At 47.8% G+C, this 18,879-nt stretch overlaps 1 protein-coding gene across 1 annotated transcript in view; it reads right to left on the bottom strand.

Annotated features, from left to right (window-relative positions):
* Positions 1-691: 691 nt before the first annotated feature.
* LOC126540411 (ras-related protein Rac1-like) overlaps positions 692-18,879 on the bottom strand; it is a 55,520-nt gene continuing 37,332 nt past the window's right edge. Inside the window, exons 2-6 of the mRNA XM_050187227.3 lie at positions 12,343-12,519; positions 9,075-9,189; positions 7,094-7,211; positions 2,779-2,915; positions 692-970 (exon numbers count right to left, since the gene is read on the bottom strand). Coding sequence (XP_050043184.1) covers positions 893-970; positions 2,779-2,915; positions 7,094-7,211; positions 9,075-9,189; positions 12,343-12,461 — 567 coding nt within the window. The 5' untranslated portion in view covers positions 12,462-12,519 and the 3' untranslated portion in view covers positions 692-892. The remainder of the gene's footprint in view (positions 971-2,778; positions 2,916-7,093; positions 7,212-9,074; positions 9,190-12,342; positions 12,520-18,879) is intronic.

The raw sequence follows: 18,879 nt of genomic DNA on the forward strand, positions 1-18,879 counted from the left end.
GGAATGCAAAATAAGTAATCTGAGTATCTCCAAGCGACGGCAAACAACATTATTTTGGTTCTGTCCAGCTATACGTGACATTAGCATATTTAAGATCTTGCTGCAGCATAGTTGGGACACCCTGTATATGGCCTGCTTATATGCCACGCCAGTCTATCCGCGCCGTCTGCAACGCGTACAACGCGCAAGGCCTGCTGGGATTGCACAGCGGCGCTCCGCCGATTTTTCTGGTGCACCTCGGAGCAACAAAAAAGCTGCTCCGACAGGATTTGCCCTGTTTATCGAGGACCGCGGGTGCGCACCGGTGCGATTTATCGAGGACGCCTTTAGTTTCGTCTTTTTCTTTTATTTATTTGCGCAAAGGTTAATTTTTAGACCTCATGTGCTTGTTTCAGATTTCCGAGCTGTGGCAGTGCTCAAGTAGCATAACTGGTCATATTTTAGAGCGCAGTTCTTTGGCACCTGTTCCTGCGACGAGCGTCGGCGTTGTCCCTCTTAACCTAGCGAACGAACACAGCGAAGGATGAAAGCGAACGCGAAACGCAGCGGCAGATAAAAGAAGGCATGGTAGCAAAGAGAGCGCGAGGGGGAAAGCAGAGGAGGAGGGGACAGCAGAACCACGAGGCGGACTGCGGAGGACGGTATGGCGAAGAAGAATCTTTGAAAAAGGAAACACCATCAAGACAGCGCAGACGATTCGCTTTGCTTTTATTGTAACTTTCGTGTACGACAATGTCACTAAGTAAATTGTCCCTAAGTTATCGAGGAATGATGCACTGACGCTGATATGTGTACCTATTTACAAAAAAAAAAAAGTGCAGAGGCTTTTTTCATGTACAGCGTGCTAAATAAGTAAGACACAACACATCGCTTATGTTGCCGGCAGGCATGCCTATAAAAACCTACAAGATATCTTCTTCTTTCTTGAAGATTTGGGCTGGAGTACTGCCCGGGCCGCCTCTTCGAAGACCTGCGAAGATGAAACGCAAATGACACGTCAGTGTATAGGAAGTTGTTTCGTTGCGCGTGTATAAAGTGAGATAGTCAGCTAGCTACATTCAAAATGTAACCGCCTGCTTCACTTGCTCTATGGTTACGGCGTTCTGCTAATGAGCACGATATCGTGGGTTCGATTTCCGACCGCGACTGCTGCATTTAGGAAAGCAAGACCGCTCGCGTACCGTGCTGTGGTGGTAGGGGGAACCCCAACTGGTCGATGGTCGAATATAGACCGGAATACGGCGTCTCTCGTAGACTATGCGCTGTGGGTCTGCATGTAAACCTCAAGTCAAGCACTCAAAACACAAGGACGACGGAGAGTGTCGGCCGCAGGTAAACCTATAGCCTTGCGGGCCTTGCCTTTAAGCAGCATTTGATAAGCCATAGCATCTACAGCGCGTCGTTCGATGCAGCTTCGTTTAGAAGCGCAGAGCGATCGAAACAGGCAAGCAAGACAACGCACGCAGCACAGCAGAAAAGGACTCAAGCCAGCTGCGTGCGAGCCAATCGTGCTTCATGATCAATGCTCCGCACAGCCTGCAGCAACGGCAAGGGTTGTTACCCCTAGCCCGCAACACACCAGACTAAGATACGCTCGTGACATCAGCTGACGTACAGCGGAAATAGTTCGTTTGCTGCATTACCTCGTCGCCTTGTTTCCAAGCTGAATGGGCTTATCAGAGTAAACTAAAGCGCACCTAGAAGAACTTTAATTGCACCGACCAGAGGATGTTCTGACGTTTTCATTTGACATTTGCGACACCTTTTTTTTTCACCACCCTCTGGATTTTTTTTAAATCCCCTTCCCCCTCTCTATGCTAACTAAGCAGCATGTCGGCGGTCGTACGCGCGCCGGCAGCAAAAATCTGAATTTTCAATAAAAAGCTGCTCTCTCTCTCTCTGAAACTACTACCCAAACGACAATCCATGCTTCATTGCTTGCCTGAATGTTACGCTCGACCTTTGCTGAGCTCAAGCTGACGAATATTCGCACTTTTGATCTCTATACCGCAGATATGCCCAGTCATGTGGACGGACTCCCGACATATTCAGATGTCGGGAAGCCTTGCTTCGCGGTAAGCGATTGGAGGTGTACGTGTTGCGGCGAATGTGCACTGCGTCCCTCCCAGTTTGCGCTCACCGCTCGCTGGACTGCATATTCTTGCGCATCTGTCACAGTAGAAAGCTTCGGCCCACAGTGCCTGCACTGTGATCAGCGAAAACGACACGCTAAATGTGTACCGCCTCATTTATGGCTCTCGTAATCGGATAGAGCCCAACAAAAGTCGCGCGTCAAGTCCAGCCAGGTCTTCGGTGATGACGGTGCAACTGACGTGTACTTACTCTTATGAATCAAAATTCAGTTTCACCGGTGCACGTTGACTACCTCGCGGTAACAAGGCGCATATATTAAGCGCGTTTTTTTTTTCTGCGGCGCAGTATTGTGGCGCCATCTATCATGCACTGCGCTAATGACGTTCCCTGTCTCCAAGATGTTGGGGCACACCTTTGCCCTCTTTTTGCCTCCTCCTCACCCACACCTGTACCCTTCTTTCTAGCATGGTTAGACATGTCATACAAAACGCTTCAGACAAGATGACATGATCCAACATGAATGTCAAGAACAGTGTATATCGCAAGTAAAACTATGCGCGATTAGACATCTCGGAGACAGACATGACACACAAGATGCTTCAGACAAGATGCCTCAAAAATAAGCTGGCACGCTAAGTACAATTTGCTTTCGCAAATGAGCACCGTAAATATACGAGTACGGACCTCCTTGACACGCTCTCCCGTCTTGGCTGAGCACTCGACGTAGCTGTAGGCTTTGATCTTGGAGGCCAGCTTCTTGCCCGATGCTCTGCTCACGAGGTCCTCGGCTGACTCCTCTTGGCGCAGGTCAGCCTTGGTAGCTGCAGGATCGAGACGAAGCGCTAACGTCAAGTATAGCTATCCGCTTATCGGAGGCAGTAAAGAACAACAGAACCCTGTGGTGAACAGTTACCAGGGGGCACTCCAATGTACAGCACTCTCTTTACTGGCACTTCCGCTGCAAGTGCCTGCCCAAGCTAGACAATGTCCACCGCTCGAGTGCTTACAAAGGTATCAAAGTCGCCCAGCACAAGTCATCTGCTGCAAAGCCTCTCGATTCCATATTTGGCAGAGGGTAAAATTTGCACTGCAGCAGTTCCCCAGAAGCCTCCGGCAGCAGTTCGGAACGGTATTAACGGGACTACCAATGCAGACTTCACGTTTTAAGGGCAACTGTCTCGAAAATGAGCAGTCTTAGTATTTCTCAGCTAACCAAACATGATATCATTATACTGCTCTACTTCAATTTCGAGCTCTCAACAGGTGCCCTAACATGAATAAATAAAAGTGTAGCGTCATCAACGCCATCTATCATCATAACGCGTAGTTACCATCACAAATCTCGGTAGCTCATTGGCTCGCGGGCCACGAGCTGAAAAGAAGGCGTTCGTTCTCGGCTGGGCTGGAGGACGGAGCTGTCGATCCACTCTTCCCAAATAAAAGCAGGTACGACAGCCCACCACGTCGGTCGTCATCGCACCATCATACAGAAGGTTAATCGGTGGTATTTATTGTATCTAGCTGACAACTTTCTGTGGCAATATGAATGGAAAGCTATACGCGGAAGCAAATCGCGCCCGAGCGAGAGCGCTACTAAAAAATAAACCCACATTGTTATTCGCGTTACTTTAGACTGGCAAAGAGAGAACATAAACACCTTATTTGCGGCAGCTAAATAAGACACTACACGTCACCGCGTGGCAAATTTGACTTCTTTTTCTTCTTTTTTCTTCGGCGCCCTAGAAAATGCGAAACCGTCGCATGCAAGTGAAAGCGACGCCCGTTTCAGAATCTGCTCCAAGAAACCAAAAAGCGCTGCCAAACTTTGCTTGGTGCGTTAACACACGCTCTGAAGCTCCGCACCTGTAGCTCTATCTTCACTGCCACAGAAAGTTGTCCGCGAGTGTGGGTATGGACATTCCGGTTGATTCTGAAGGTAACTTCCGCTTCCAGAAATCCACACGAAGACGAGCAACAGCGTTTTTATTCACACGCGATCAAAAAAATAATAATGATAATTGGCAGTATACCGTTCTAAGGGCGAAGTATTATTGACAGCGATGGGAAGGTTTAGTAAGTATCGCATCTCTATGGTGCAAGAGACCGGACCGACGGGAAAGAAACCGTCGGCATCCAGTACCAAGTGAAATCTTAGATAACGTTACCTTGATGGGTACTGTACGCGCTGCGTTGCTTCGAACGGTGCATAAACACAACATCTAAGCACGAACGCTAGTGTTCTTCGTATATACCAGCGCACAACGCTCGTGTCAGTAGCAGAAAGTAGAACCAGGACCCCGGAGGAACGCTGACCAGTGGTTCCGCCACCGAGGCGTTTGAGCGTATAACGTTGACGGTGCGTCAACTGCACTTCGACTGCACTTCGACGCTGTTCCAGCCAAACGCGCTTCGCTTCTCTGGAGGCCCTCTATTAACGTTCCGCGCACGAGCCGCTCATGCGCGGTAGAGTGGGACAGCACGACAACGGCGGCGGCCGCGCCGAGATAACATTTGTGCCTAGAGGGTCCGTACAATTGCTATCGAAATAAAAAAACTAATCAACCCAAACAAAGGAAGAAATAAAAATAAGTTGGTGGCCATTTGGCGATAAATACAACAGAAATGCATTAGCATTACGTCGCACCTCTTTGAGGTCCGGAATCCATGATTTTAACCGAGTTTACCGCATCGCAAAGGGTTCTTCAGGAGCTCACTCGACACACATCCTGCCTGTTCGAGGAGCGAAGTGCGAGTTACGGTGGTCTGGCGCAGGCCACACAGCAGATGATTTTGGCATCGGGTAGCAGCGTCACCTCCAGGTGCTGCACCCGTTAGTTTTCCGGAAATGTGCGCCGGAAGGAGTTATAGGGGACGGTGCTCGACGAGACCGGGGCGAGCGGGAGAAACAGCGACGTGGCGAAGAAGAGTGGCTGGATCGGGTCGGCAGAGAAGCGTCACCAGGAGCTACCGGTTCCATTTGCGGTGGGGAATGAGAAACAACATGAGACCGGCGGTGGGACGGAAAGTAGGGCCAAACGGTCGAATTCCACGAAGAGGGCTGTGGCGCGAAATATGCATGGCCAGTACGGCCACAAGTGAAACATACAGGCCTGTCGTCCGGAGTGCGCAGTTTGGCCGGGTTTGGCTTCGGTTGCTGCGACAGCGGTGAGTGGAGTGTAGCCAGGCCGATTAATGGAGCACAGTTTGGTAAATCCAACGTTGGTCAATTCCTTGCACACTACGGTCTGGATTAGTGAGACGGTCGCATGACAAGTGTCCGGGCCAGGGGCTTGGGTCGTGATTGGAGTTGCAGCTTTTATTTCACGGCGGCGTACGATGTCATAAGAACGATTAGGCGTGGGCGGACTGCGGAGTTCTTCTTGGCAGGTGGAGGATGTAGCAGCCTTGTCGGGAAGGCAGGGAAATGGGTAAACAATGCGCCGCCATTCGGTAATGATGGCTTGTACAGTGGACAAATTCGAAAAATATAAGGCGCCGAAAGGCATCATCTGCTATGTCCTTAGTCATGCGAAATCGAATCATCTCCGGACATCTTCAATCCATTCATCTTGCAGCAACAGAGCGGGCACGTCCTGGATGTACGTGACGATAGTACTCAGTGCATGTTTGGACACGCGAAGTGAGGCCTCTTTGGGCGGCGCGCTGGCGTCCAACAGGCTTGCCAAACAAATCCTTGAGCATTTGTTTACACACATCCCAGCTGGTGATTTGCCTCTATATAGTGTGTCTCAAACCAGACGTGTGGCGTTCCCGCGAGGTAAACTATAAGGTTAACTAGCGTGATGGTCTGGTTCCGGCGGTTGCATGCGCTGACCCGTTCGCATACAGTCGAAGCCGACCTTAAACATCGGTGTTGTCGGTGCCGAAAGAAGGTTCCTGGGTAGCGCGGTTGTGCTAGGATGACGGCGGGCGCGGCTGGCGACGTGCCCGAATCATTCTCGCGTTGAGCTGGCATCGCAGGTGTAGCTAAGGAACGTCGGCTGCGTAAATCCATCTTGCGTCCTGGAGATCCCGCAACCTCCACCAAAAATGTTACGGGGATAAGAGCAGCACGAATATATTTACAGAATATATACAAAGACTGCAGCGACTTTCAAGATTAGCTCGCGAAGTCCAAGAGCGCCGTCTTTGGACTTATTTGCAATGCATTCTTCATCAGCCTGTTGCTATGTTCATATAAAAAAAGGCAAAGAACAATGACACCAAGGACAGCACAGGTTGAATTTACCCTATTCTGTCCTTGGTGTCATTGTTTGCTGGCTTCTTATGATACGACTAATAAAACTCTGGTTCCCTCGCGGTTTCCTTTCTTCTCGTTACCGGCTTCTCACACTTACACGTTTCTCTACTTTTGACGCTCATAATGCTAGCGCATTTAATGTTGACACTTTCTCTCGAAGAGCGAAGCATTGACAGCGATAAAAATAGGTTTAGCGTTGCGCTTGGGCTTACCGGTGTTGCATGCGGGTGCGACCGCGGGCCGAAGCAGCTCGCAAGGCAACTTCTGCTGGGCAGAAGGAACCAACGCCCTGGCAACTAATTTGTTAATGGTTTGGGATGAAAGGTACAATCATAAGTATGAATGAAATGTCTCATGACCGCTTTCTCGCGCTCCGCACTTGCCAAAGTTCTGGCGAATAAATCCGTCAAGGCCATAAAACCTGATCAGACAAACTTCTGCGTTTCGATAATATATAGCATCCATCTAGCATATCGAAGAGTCAAGGTGGATCCTCCACACAAACGCCGACAGCGACGGCGAAAGTTCGCCAGGGTTGTCCGTATAATTGCTATATCGCAATGAAACAAACAGGCGATACACGTGGTACACGTTTCTCCGCATAAATGACAAACGGACGCGTTCAACGCATAGCTTGCTTTTTGTCAACCGTGCGCGTGAGAAGTGCTGAGCCACTATACACATTTCGCAACATATGATGGGAGAAGAAGAAGGAAAATGACGCGACAGTCGGCTTACCTACTAAGACGTACGGCGTCGTGGGGCAGTGGTGCTTGAGCTCGGGTTGCCACTTTGTCAAGATGTTGTTATACGATGCTTCGCTGCTGATGCTGAAGCACAGCAGGAACACGTCCGACTGCAGCGAGGCGGAAAAGAAGAAGACGGATGACGAGCTCTCTCGTCGCTGCGGACACGGATTACCATTTACGGCCCTGCGCGTGCACGCGCGCTTTGGCTCTATGTACACGCGAAGCAACTATTTCCTCCTACAACGCAACCCCCCCCCCCCTTTTTTTTTTAAATATCCGTTGCGTTCTGAAAGTGAAACAAATTAGATAACTCGTGTAAACAAAACGAACAAATGCGACCGCTGTGCACTATTTTTGTAGTACGTTTTTTTCTCTCTCTCTCTCTCTTCTTCTTCTTTTTTTTTTTTTTTTTGAGCGATAGCGGTACTGCGGTGTATCAGTGACTACATGCCGTTCTGCTGCTCTGCTGCATAATGAGTGCGGAAGGCAAAAAAAAAAAAAAAAAAAAAACACGCTCGTGTAGCGAGGTTATTGCGGTGCGCGTTGAAGAAGCTCGGTTGTTCACAAGTGACCGGGAGTCATCCACTATACATACTGTAGCCCTTGTGTATTGCTTTGGTGCAGGTTAAAGCACAGTAATGCAAGCGAATTCGTCCCGGTAAACGTTGCTGATTTCTCGCAATATTACTCGTCTGGCGTTATTGTAATAGTTCACACGCGAGTGTTATCGATTAGGGGCTATGCAAGTTTGGCGCACCGCGGTAAATGGAGAGATTTTTTCTTGGCGCGCGTGAAGTGGAAGTGGATGAGTTCCCATGAGCCACACATTACGTGCCTACATAACGAAGTACTGTGTTTACTTCGTTGTATCCAATAATTCGTTATACCTGTGGTCGTTGCATTGAAGTTTGACTAATGTAAACCTCGCGGTGTGTGTTCGCGTTCCACTTGAGCTTTGGGAGGAAATATTAGGTAATAACTGTGATTTTCTTCACAAAAATAAATACATGCCAAACATGGGAATGCTCGCACAATCGGCAACCGCTGATGCGATTTAAGTGAAATTCGTTTTGCCTCGTCAATAGGAGCGGGAAACTTGATTTACATTCTCACATTTTCGGAAAACCGAAGCAAAATTTCAATAACTGAAAACATGAACTTAACAACTCAGAAGAAAAACATATGTCGCCATTTTCTAAAGATAATCCAACATACAGAGCGCTTTAATCGGACAAAACTAACATGACAACCACTTATAGTTTACGTGGTGAAGTTGTTGCTACACTTGGGTGATTAGCGTACGGACTCACGAACCCGTATTATGTTCCAGAACAGCGTCGCTATTGTCCGCTTACAGCGCCCGAACAGGTGCGAAGTTCGCAGAATTTCACCGTCCATTTTAGTAGCACACAATTACGTAGCTTTTGGCAAAGTTGACGATTCGATTAAATTAAATTATGGGGTTTTACGTGCTAAAACCACTTTCTGATTATGAGTCACGCCGTAGTGGAGGACTCCGGAAATTTTGACCACCTGGGGTTCTTTAACGTGCGCCTAAGTATAAGTACACGGGTGTTTTCGCATTTCGCCCCCATCGAAATGCGGCCGTCGTGGCCGGGATTCGATCCCGCGAACTCGTGCTCAGCAGCCCAACACCATAGCCACTGAGCAACCACGGTGGGGGACGATTCGATTGACGACCGAATTAATGTTGACGACACAGGCCGCCGATTTTCCTAAATCTACGGCCTCTATTAAAGCTCCGCTCTCACCTTAACCGTGTTTTTTTAAATGTTCAAACTTAGTTTAATATGATTTCAAGGCTGCTTAGCTTGTGCAAGAATTTCTTCATTCACGTATACTTAAATAGGGGAATAGGAGTTCGGCTTGAACTAAAGTTTCAATTCCCCTCCATATAACAAAAAACGAAGGTCTATCAATTAAAATCAATCAATCAATCAATCACTGACCCCAGGGTAGGAAAGCGGCCTCAGCTTCTCGTAGTCCTCCTGACCCGCGGTGTCCCACAGCGTCAGGTTGGCAGTGATGCCGTCCACAAGTAGGCTCCCCGCGTAGTTGTCGAATCTGCGAGCCGGTCACGTGCCAGGGTGAGCGTGAGAGGTCACCGCGTGTTGCAGAACACACACCCCGATACTTATCCGCCTCCGGCCTAAGCACAAGCGAGGTTAGCAACACCTATAAATAGCCATCACCGGACAGACACACGGGCAGGTAGACATGCAAATAGATAGATAGATAGATAGATAGATAGATAGATAGATAGATAGATAGATAGATAGATAGATAGATAGATAGATAGATAGATAGATAGATAGATAGATAGATAGATAGATAGATAGATAGATAGATAGATAGATAGATAGATAGATAGATAGATAGATAGATAGATAGATAGATAGATAGATAGATAGATAGATAGATAGATAGATAGATAGATAGATAGATAGATAGATAGATAGATAGATAGATAGATAGATAGATAGATAGATAGATAGATAGATAGATAGATAGATAGATAGATAGATAGATAGATAGATAGATAGATAGATAGATAGATAGATAGATAGATAGATAGATAGATAGATAGATAGATAGATAGATAGATAGATAGATAGATAGATAGATAGATAGATAGATAGATAGATAGATAGATAGATAGATAGATAGATAGATAGATAGATAGATAGATAGATAGATAGATAGATAGATAGATAGATAGATAGATAGATAGATAGATAGATAGATAGATAGATAGATAGATAGATAGATAGATAGATAGATAGATAGATAGATAGATAGATAGATAGATAGATAGATAGATAGATAGATAGATAGATAGATAGATAGATAGATAGATAGATAGATAGATAGATAGATAGATAGATAGATAGATAGATAGATAGATAGATAGATAGATAGATAGATAGATAGATAGATAGATAGATAGATAGATAGATAGATAGATAGATAGATAGATAGATAGATAGATAGATAGATAGATAGATAGATAGATAGATAGATAGATAGATAGATAGATAGATAGATAGATAGATAGATAGATAGATAGATAGATAGATAGATAGATAGATAGATAGATAGATAGATAGATAGATAGATAGATAGATAGATAGATAGATAGATAGATAGATAGATAGATAGATAGATAGATAGATAGATAGATAGATAGATAGATAGATAGATAGATAGATAGATAGATAGATAGATAGATAGATAGATAGATAGATAGATAGATAGATAGATAGATAGATAGATAGATAGATAGATAGATAGATAGATAGATAGATAGATAGATAGATAGATAGATAGATAGATAGATAGATAGATAGATAGATAGATAGATAGATAGATAGATAGATAGATAGATAGATGTGTATTGCATGAAATATGGCTAAGACATTGACAACAAAACAGACAGACAACCGCATTACAGACACATGAAAATGGAGGAATGGAATAGGAGTAACTACAATAAATCAATTGGCGCTTTAATTTAAAAGACCACTTGCATCAATAACATTTCGGGATCTTGTGTTAAATGGCAACTCCTGCAATTTTTCGATCTCTACGAAAGTCCAAGAAACTCGCCGAGTACATTCCTCTGCACACTTCCGTCATGTCCTCAAAAAATCGGGCTTGAGAGTTGCGCAGATTCTTAACAAATAAATTTTGTTATATCCCTCGAACCACCCACCCTGCCTGCTCCTCAGCTACTGGCCACATTGTGTTATGACGTAAAACGCGGCGTACACAGAGCGTGCTGCGAATCAATGGCAGACGACAGCGTGAGCAGCCGGCGACCGTGATATAGCGTTTGGCCCGAGCAGTTTCCGCGCGACTGGCCGCTCGAGGCACTTTGCGTGCATTCGCGGGCTTCTTTCACGCCTGGAAACACTTTTATGTAGCACGTACTGAGCAAGAGAAAACTGTACCGGGAGTTTCTAACGTTGATCTACAATTTTCTCATTGATACTTTTCATCTAAACATAATAATCGAGAAGTTGATGAATTAATTAGGACTAATTATCTCATTAGACGGACTGCAAAAATAATATGAGTATCTCTAAGCGACGGCAAGCAACATTACTTTGGTTCTGTCCAGTTGCCTAGCATTAGAATATTTTAAAAGTTCGTCTCAAGTTAAGAGAAACACCCTGTATGTTTCACTGGCAGCTTCAAGCGCCCGTTGAATGCTAACTAACTAGGACTCCAAACGAGAAAAAGGTTGCCAAGACAGGTTGATACTCGAAGTGATCAACAGTTTCAAGCTGGCACCGACGTTTCGACAAGGAAACTTATCTTCTCCCTTACAGGAGAAGTTGAGGCTTTTCTTGTTCGGCGATTTTTGAACAAATCACATGGACGTCTGTTTGTTCATTTGTTTGTTTGTCAAGTACTCAAGGACTAGGAACAAAATGCGCTCTACCGCATTTGATTAGCTCCCTGACCCCGTACTTTCTATATATGAAGGACACCAGGAACAAACAAACAAAAAAGAAGCTTTAGCTTTATTTAATTATGTATGAAAACCTGCGAAAAAATTTTGAGTCTCGATCATTTACAAGTTGCCCAGCATGGACTACCAAATATCATTGCGTGTGCCGAAGAAAAACTCTACTGCTTACTATTTTCGCCGCATTTACTCTTTTTGATTATATTTCTTCTAGAAGCAGATTATTCGGTATCTATCTAGATATTCGAACTCCGTGTTTTTCGGATAATCGTTGAACGATCGCATTCGGAAGTTTCTCCCTTGGACACACCTACATAGTAGGTTGCGACAAGGCCTCCGAGACTGGTATGCGCAAGTGCGCTCTCGGAGGCCATGGTTGAGTCACAGCGGCTCAATGAGGGAGAAGGAGAGAGAGAGAGAAAATTATAAATGAAAGGTAGGGAGGTTAACCAGGACTGAGCCCGGTTGGCTACCCTACACTGGGGAAAGGGGGACGGAAAGATTAAAAGAAGAGAGAGTCCACTGGAGATATCAGTCGATCACTCAGTCCGGATCACAGACGCTGACTCAATCCCACTCAAAAGCGGAGTGGTAAGGCGGCGAAGCCAGCGTATGTTTGCCTACACGCTACTTTGCAGGGAATGAGGACGGAAGGGAAGAAAGGCCGTAAGAGAAGGTGGGCTCGATGAAATGCATGCGTTTACATCTTGCGCGCATTTTATCGAGTGGCATGAGAGGCTGCTCACACGGTAGGCTCGTAGTCGTTGCCGGGAAAGGCTCCGGTGGTGAATGCGACCAGCAGGCAGGTCTTGCCCACCATGCCGTCGCCCACCACCACCATCTTGATGGGCCGGCTCTGCGCCATGGCGGCTGCCCCTCGTGCTCCTGCTCCTCACAGCCGGTGGGCTTGCCGCTTGCCCCAGCTGCGGAACACGGAGCACGCAGACAGGGAGGTGCCGTTGAAGACCAGCGAATGTAAAACTGTTGCCAATATATATGCCGCGATCAAAAAGCACGGAGGTGACAATGAGGAGAATCAATCAATCAATCAATCAATCAATCAATCAATCAATCAATCAATCAATCAATCAATCAATCAATCAATCAATCAATCAATCAATCAAGCAATCAATCAATCAATCAATCAGCTTAATTAGCGATTTCTTAATTATACGATTATGCATTTCAGTTTTTCGTGCAAGCAATATCCGCATATTTGAGTAGACCGGCTCAAGGACTAGGATTGTGCCATCTGTCACAGGCAACTCTTTAAAAATGCTTGACTTCTTCGCAGTAAAACCCGGAATGTGATCGGTTATTTTTTTCATCAATAGAACATTTGTCAATTTGCCCAACTGTTATGCATGAAGATCTGGGGCGCAGAGTATTCAGGTTTGCTCATGAGGCAATGGACGTGCCCTTGTCCCGGCCGTGCACTATCCGTACTTCAGTCGCTTCAACCATGTTACTGAAAATGAACGTATCGTAGGAATAATTCATTATTTAATTAATTAATAACAGACATTTCCTGTATTTATTTATTTATTAGTTACCTGCCTAATTTATTGATCGGAAGTTCTTCACTTGAAATGGGTCGTTTATCCACGCTCCTTTGAAGTGACCTGACTATATAATTAGTGAAGCAGACACACATGGCCCCTCCCAGGTTAGCAAGTTCCATTAATTGCTCGAAAGGACTGTGCATGAATTAGACTTTTCAGTTGAAAAACCTCCAATGAAGTGTTTATAGTTAGCGCCTGTTCTTCGTACCTATAGCTTGCAAGTTTACTTATTTAGAGCTACACTTTCCGTCACAAATACCGTCGGCTTTCGTGTCGAAGCAGGTCAGTCAGTCAGTTGAATGCACGCCCCCCCCCCCCCCCCTTCCCCCATTAAGGCCCTGCGTCGTGCAGAGGTCAGAAAAAAAAAAAAAAGATGTCGAACAAAGAGGGCATACGAAGCCTCAGCCGCTGGCCAGGCACTGAGCGAACGCGCAGATCGCCACAGCCACAAGCGTTGCGGGTCACGCGGCACACGACTCCCGCGCACCTGCCAGCCCAGCCGCGCGCGCACGTATCTTGCGCTTCTCCTCCGCGAAGCGTCCGGGCCACGCGGCCCACGAGCAACGCTCACGGAGAGGACGCGTATAGAGCGCGTCACAGCGTGCGCAGTGTACACGACCATCAGCGGCTCACGCAGGCGTCACGCGGATTCGGCGCCATACGTGCAGGAGGACGGGGAAAAAAAAAAAAAAAAAAGACGCTTTGGCGTGACGCGCGGGCCGACCAAGAAACGCAGCAAGAGCAGCAGAACAGTGCATGGGCACCGTTATCCACGTCTGCGGCAGCGATTCGCGCGCGTTGGAACCCATGCTTCGCTGCCTGCTTACGCCATGAGAATTTCTCCGTGGGGGCGCTTCGCGTGTATACCCTCCACCACCTGCAACCTTGCTATTCCACGTACCCAAATATAGCTGCCCGAAACAATAATGGGCCAACGACGCGTTCTAAATTAATGGGCCGACATTGTCCGATGTTGGGCCATATAGATGTCCAGTATATATACTGTACATCGACGCTATCTGTTGGTGAAGCTTCAAAGCATGCTTCTGGCTTTCGCAAGAGCGAGCGTTAAGCAACTCTGCAACAGCGCGTGCCATTAAGCAGCTGCGACCGGAGTTTCAGCCGACCTTCTTATGCGCAACTTACGAAAAAAACCGAGGACGCGTCCTGCTTGCTTGTCGCGAGCGCTCCAAGGTGCTTTCGAGAATGTTGCCTCGAGGCTGCCGGCACTTGTCGCGCGTAACGTTTCGCCACTGAAAATGCGGAAGGCGCCAAGATGGAAAAAAGGGTGAGAGCTGCGCGGATTTGATGCCTGTCTCTGGGCGCTGTTGGCACACCTCGGGCCGCAGACACTGGCATCCCCTACACACTACGTATATACATATATACATATATATATATACAGACGCCGTATCTCGTTTCAACCTCAACTGTTGCGATGCCTATTGCATCTTTCCATAGGAAAAGGAGGCGGTGAGGGCGGTGATGAGAAGGCCCGTTCGGTTGGGGGAGGAAGCCGTTGAATACTGTTCAACTCTTTCTTAAGATAATTGTAGGATACTTCAACGGGGAGCTGGCAGGTTGCAGGTGCATGCCCTGGTCAGAAGACGCAACTCGCCAGAAGACGCACCTCGCCCACATCGCCATTCTTATTCAGTGCATTTCTAGCACGCAGGGCCCTTCCGTTATGTGTAACCTGGTTAACGTACATGACTGATTCGAGAAACCGTTATCCGGAAATAATAGCGCCGCGAAAGGGGCACTCCGCCGTTTATCTTTACGATGGCCATGTGCGATGGTCGGCATCATCGCATTTGGCAAGCATTGCTCCTCAACCGGCTTGCTTCGCACGAAACAAAAAATAACAACAAGGTCCAGCACAGAACAGTCGTATTTCTTTCCACAACCCGCCGGTCGAGAACGGTGAAAGTGCGGATCCGCAAGAATTGTGTCAGCGCCCACCTTGAGTAAGGCAGTTGGCGCACCAAGGTGTGACACCGATATCGAAGTACCTCTGGCTTTGAACGGCCTTTTTTCTGAAGCACACAGTTGTTGTGTCGTCGAGTGCTTCCGTGGAGCTGGTCTCTGCACCGGCAGCATCTTCGAAAAGAAGAGTGACATGCTATCTAACATGCAGATTTCGCAGCTCTTTCCGACGGTGAACGAGACTTTTGGTAATTGGGCCATTCGCTGCGTTTGGCAAGATAAAGCGGTTCGATGATGAAGAGTGAGTGAGTGAGTGAAAAACTTTATCAGCTCTAGATTCGCTGGTCTTCTGCGGTCTTCAGATGGAATCGTCCATCTTATAGCACAACGGTCGGTTGCCCTTAGTCCAGGGCTCCGCTGGATGCTGCTGCCAGTTGTGCTCGCCGAATCAGACCTTCTTGGTCGACCTGGCGATCGCTGGAGAGCACTCCCTACCATTGCTCCGCACTCGGGTTTGGTATAACGGGTACCACGTCTATCTTCTGGCATGCCCACGTTATGTGGTACAGCGTGGGTGTTTCGTGGCACCAGGGGCATTTGTCATTGTATAGTGTGGGATAAATTTTGCTGAGTACGTGTAGGTTCGGGTACGAGCCCGTTTGTAGCTGCCTCCACGCGACAGAGTCCTCTCTGCTAAGGGAGTTGTGCGGTGGTGGATACCGCTTTCTGCAGCCCTTGTAGTAATTTATTATTGCCGAATAGTCTTGGGGTACAGGTTCGGTCTCCTCGAGGTCGCTTACGTTGGATGCTCGGTAATAAGTGTACCCTCGAGCTATCCTGTCCGCCTCTTGGTTCCCTGCCACTCTCGTGTGTCCCGGCGTCCATACTATCGTATGCCTAATTGGTTCTTCTTTTGTTTGTCGTTCTGTTATGTGGTCTCCGGAACGGAGTATGCGGAGTGCTCCGTGCCCTATTCTGCCGCGTAGGTAGTTGCGGCACGCTGTTTGCGAGTCTGTAAGGATTGTTAGAGACCGTTTAGACCGATAGCCCTCCGCTGCCGCTAGAGCGACGGCCGCTTCTTCAGCCTCGACTATCGTACAGCCTTGTAGTGATGCGCTGGTGATCTCGCGTAGGTTCGAATCGATCACCGTTGCTACCGCGTTGCTGTTGCTCTGACCCGCTGCTCTGGCGTATGTGGCTGCGTCCACATATACCGTCGTTTCTTGGGGTGCTAGGGTCTTTTGTAGGTATTCAGCCCTCGCTTCTCTGCGTGCTTTGTGTAGGTTGGGATCCATGTTCCGGGGTATGGGTGCTACTTTTAGTGTGTTGCGATACTCATCCGGAATTGTTTCGGTCCTCTGTATCTCTTGAAGTTGATCGGCGCAGCCTAGTTTCTTCAGGAGCTCCCTGCCAGATGGGGTCTGCTGTAGTCTGCGTTGTTGGGAGACTAGTTGCGCCTCTTTCAATTCGTCGAAGGTGTTGTGTAGTCCTAAGGCTAGGAGCTTTTCGGTTGAGGTGTTGTGGGGAAGGTGGAGTGCGGTTTTGTAGGCTTTGCGTAGAATCGCGTCCGCCTGTTGTACCTCACTCTTGATGGGATTGTAGTATGGGAGGCTGTATGCCACTCGGCTGACGACCAAGCTTGTGACCAGCTTGAGTGTGTCCTCCTCTCGCATGCCGTGGCGTCTGTGTGAGATGCGCGTGATCATACGGGCCACTTGTAGGGTGGATGCCTTGAGTAGGGCGAGGGTGTGGGTGCAGCGTTGGTTTGACTGTATCCACATCCCCAGGATTCTGATGAGCGTCTTTTCCGGTATCGGCTTCCCCTGGAGGTAGACGTTGAGCTTTAACTCGTCGCTGGTGGGGACTGTGCGGTTTTGCTTTCCTCTCCAAACTCTCAGGAGCTCGGACTTCTCAGTGGAGCAGGCTAGCCCTCTTGCTCTGACGTAGTCCTCTACGCAGGTGGCTGCCTCTTGTAACTTCTCTTCTTTCTGTCTGAGCGAGCCTGTGTTAACCCAGATGGTGATGTCGTCGGCATACATGGCATGGTGTATGTCGTCGATTTCATTTAATTGTTTTGCCAAGCCAATCATTGCTATGTTGAAAAGCGTGGGGGAGATGACCGACCCTTGAGGCGTCCCTTTGTTTGGAGTAAGGAACTTCTCTGATCGGAGCCCTCCGAGGCCAATCGTTGCCGTTCTGTTTGAAAGGAAGGCTTTGACGTAGCCGTAGACTCTCCTCCCGCAGTTCAGGTCGTTCATGCCCGTGAGGATAGCCTCGTGGCTTACATTGTCAAAAGCCCCCTTGATATCCAATGCCATTATTATATTCTCCCCGCTCCTGGGGACGTTCCCGAGTACTTCTTCTTTGATTTGAAGCAGTACGTCTTGGGTGGATAATTTTGCTCTGAATCCAAACATGTTGTGGGGATACAGTTCGTTGTCCTCCATGCACTGTTGTAGTCTCAGCGTCACCACTCGCTCGTACAGTTTACCCAGGCACGATGTGAGCGAGATCGGTCTAAGGTTCTCAATTTGCAGTTTCTTGCCCGGTTTAGGAATCATCACTACCTCTGCATGCTTCCACTCCTCGGGGACGGTCTCAGCTTCCCAGTGTTTGTTGAGAAAGTCGGTTAATTCTGCGACTAACTCTTCACTGAGGTTGCGGATGAGTGCGTTATTTATCTTGTCTGCACCCACGGCCGTGTTTCTGGTTGTGCTTCGAATCGCTGCGTAGACCTCTTCTCGCGTGATGGGTCTGTCCAGGTTATCGTTTTCTCTTCCTCGGTAGCGCTCTGCGTAAGCTGCTGGGTTTGTGTCCCCGAAGCATTTAACGCGTACCTTATCCAGGAGTTCCGAGTCTTGTCCCTCGAACTGGTGGATGAACCGGTATATGGTTTTGTTGTTTTCTGTCTTGGTCTTGGTCGGATCTATGAGAGCCTTGAGGATATGCCACGTCCTCGCTGTGTTCAAAGTTCCGTTGAGGGAGTCGCTGAATTGCTGCCAATTTTGCCTTGCCAATTGCGCCGCGTACTCCTCTGCTTTCGCTGTGGCTTCTGCGATCTTTATCTTTAGCTTCCTGTTGTATTTTTGTTTCTTCCACCTCTTCGTGAGCCCGCGTCTAGCTTCCCACAGCTTGAGCAGTCTGGCGTCTACCTCGGGCGTCTGCGTCGTTCGCGCGATTTCTTTGGTGTACTTGCGCTGTTTTTCAATAAGCATTTTCCCCCACTCTTCTATCGATTGGATCCCGTTCTCGGCGAGATTCCTATCGCATGCGTCTCGAAAAGCGCTCCAGTCCGTAATTTTTGCCGATCCCAGCTGACGCCTTAGCCTGTCCGAAGTTACTTGCGTCTTTAGTATGTAGTGGTCACTACCTAGGTTCTCTAACAGGTTCTCCCACACTGCTTGTTCCGCTCCTCGTATGAACGTGAGGTCGGGACAGGTGTCGGTACTAACGCTGTTTCCGATTCTGGTTGGAGTGTCTGGGTCTGTGAGGAGGTTGCAGTCGGTGTTCTCTGCTGCCTCCGCTAGCGTTTTGCCTTTTGGGTTTGCTGTTTGGTATCCCCAGCTTTTGTCCATGGCGTTAAAGTCTCCTAGGATGATTAGCGTGCTGTCTTTCGCTAGTTTGCGTGCGCCATGGAAAAGCTCGTGGAATTTTGCCTTCCTCTGTTTCGGGGGGCTGTATGCATTTACAATAAATATACTGCCCCTCTTTCTTTTCTTCTTAGGTATAATTTCTACAATCACGTGCTCTACGTCGGTGTCGGCTATCCTGTCGTGGCTTATGGCGATGAGTGCC

Source organism: Dermacentor andersoni, chromosome 2 (genome assembly GCF_023375885.2).
Source record: "Dermacentor andersoni chromosome 2, qqDerAnde1_hic_scaffold, whole genome shotgun sequence".
Lineage (NCBI taxonomy): Eukaryota > Metazoa > Arthropoda > Arachnida > Ixodida > Ixodidae > Dermacentor > Dermacentor andersoni.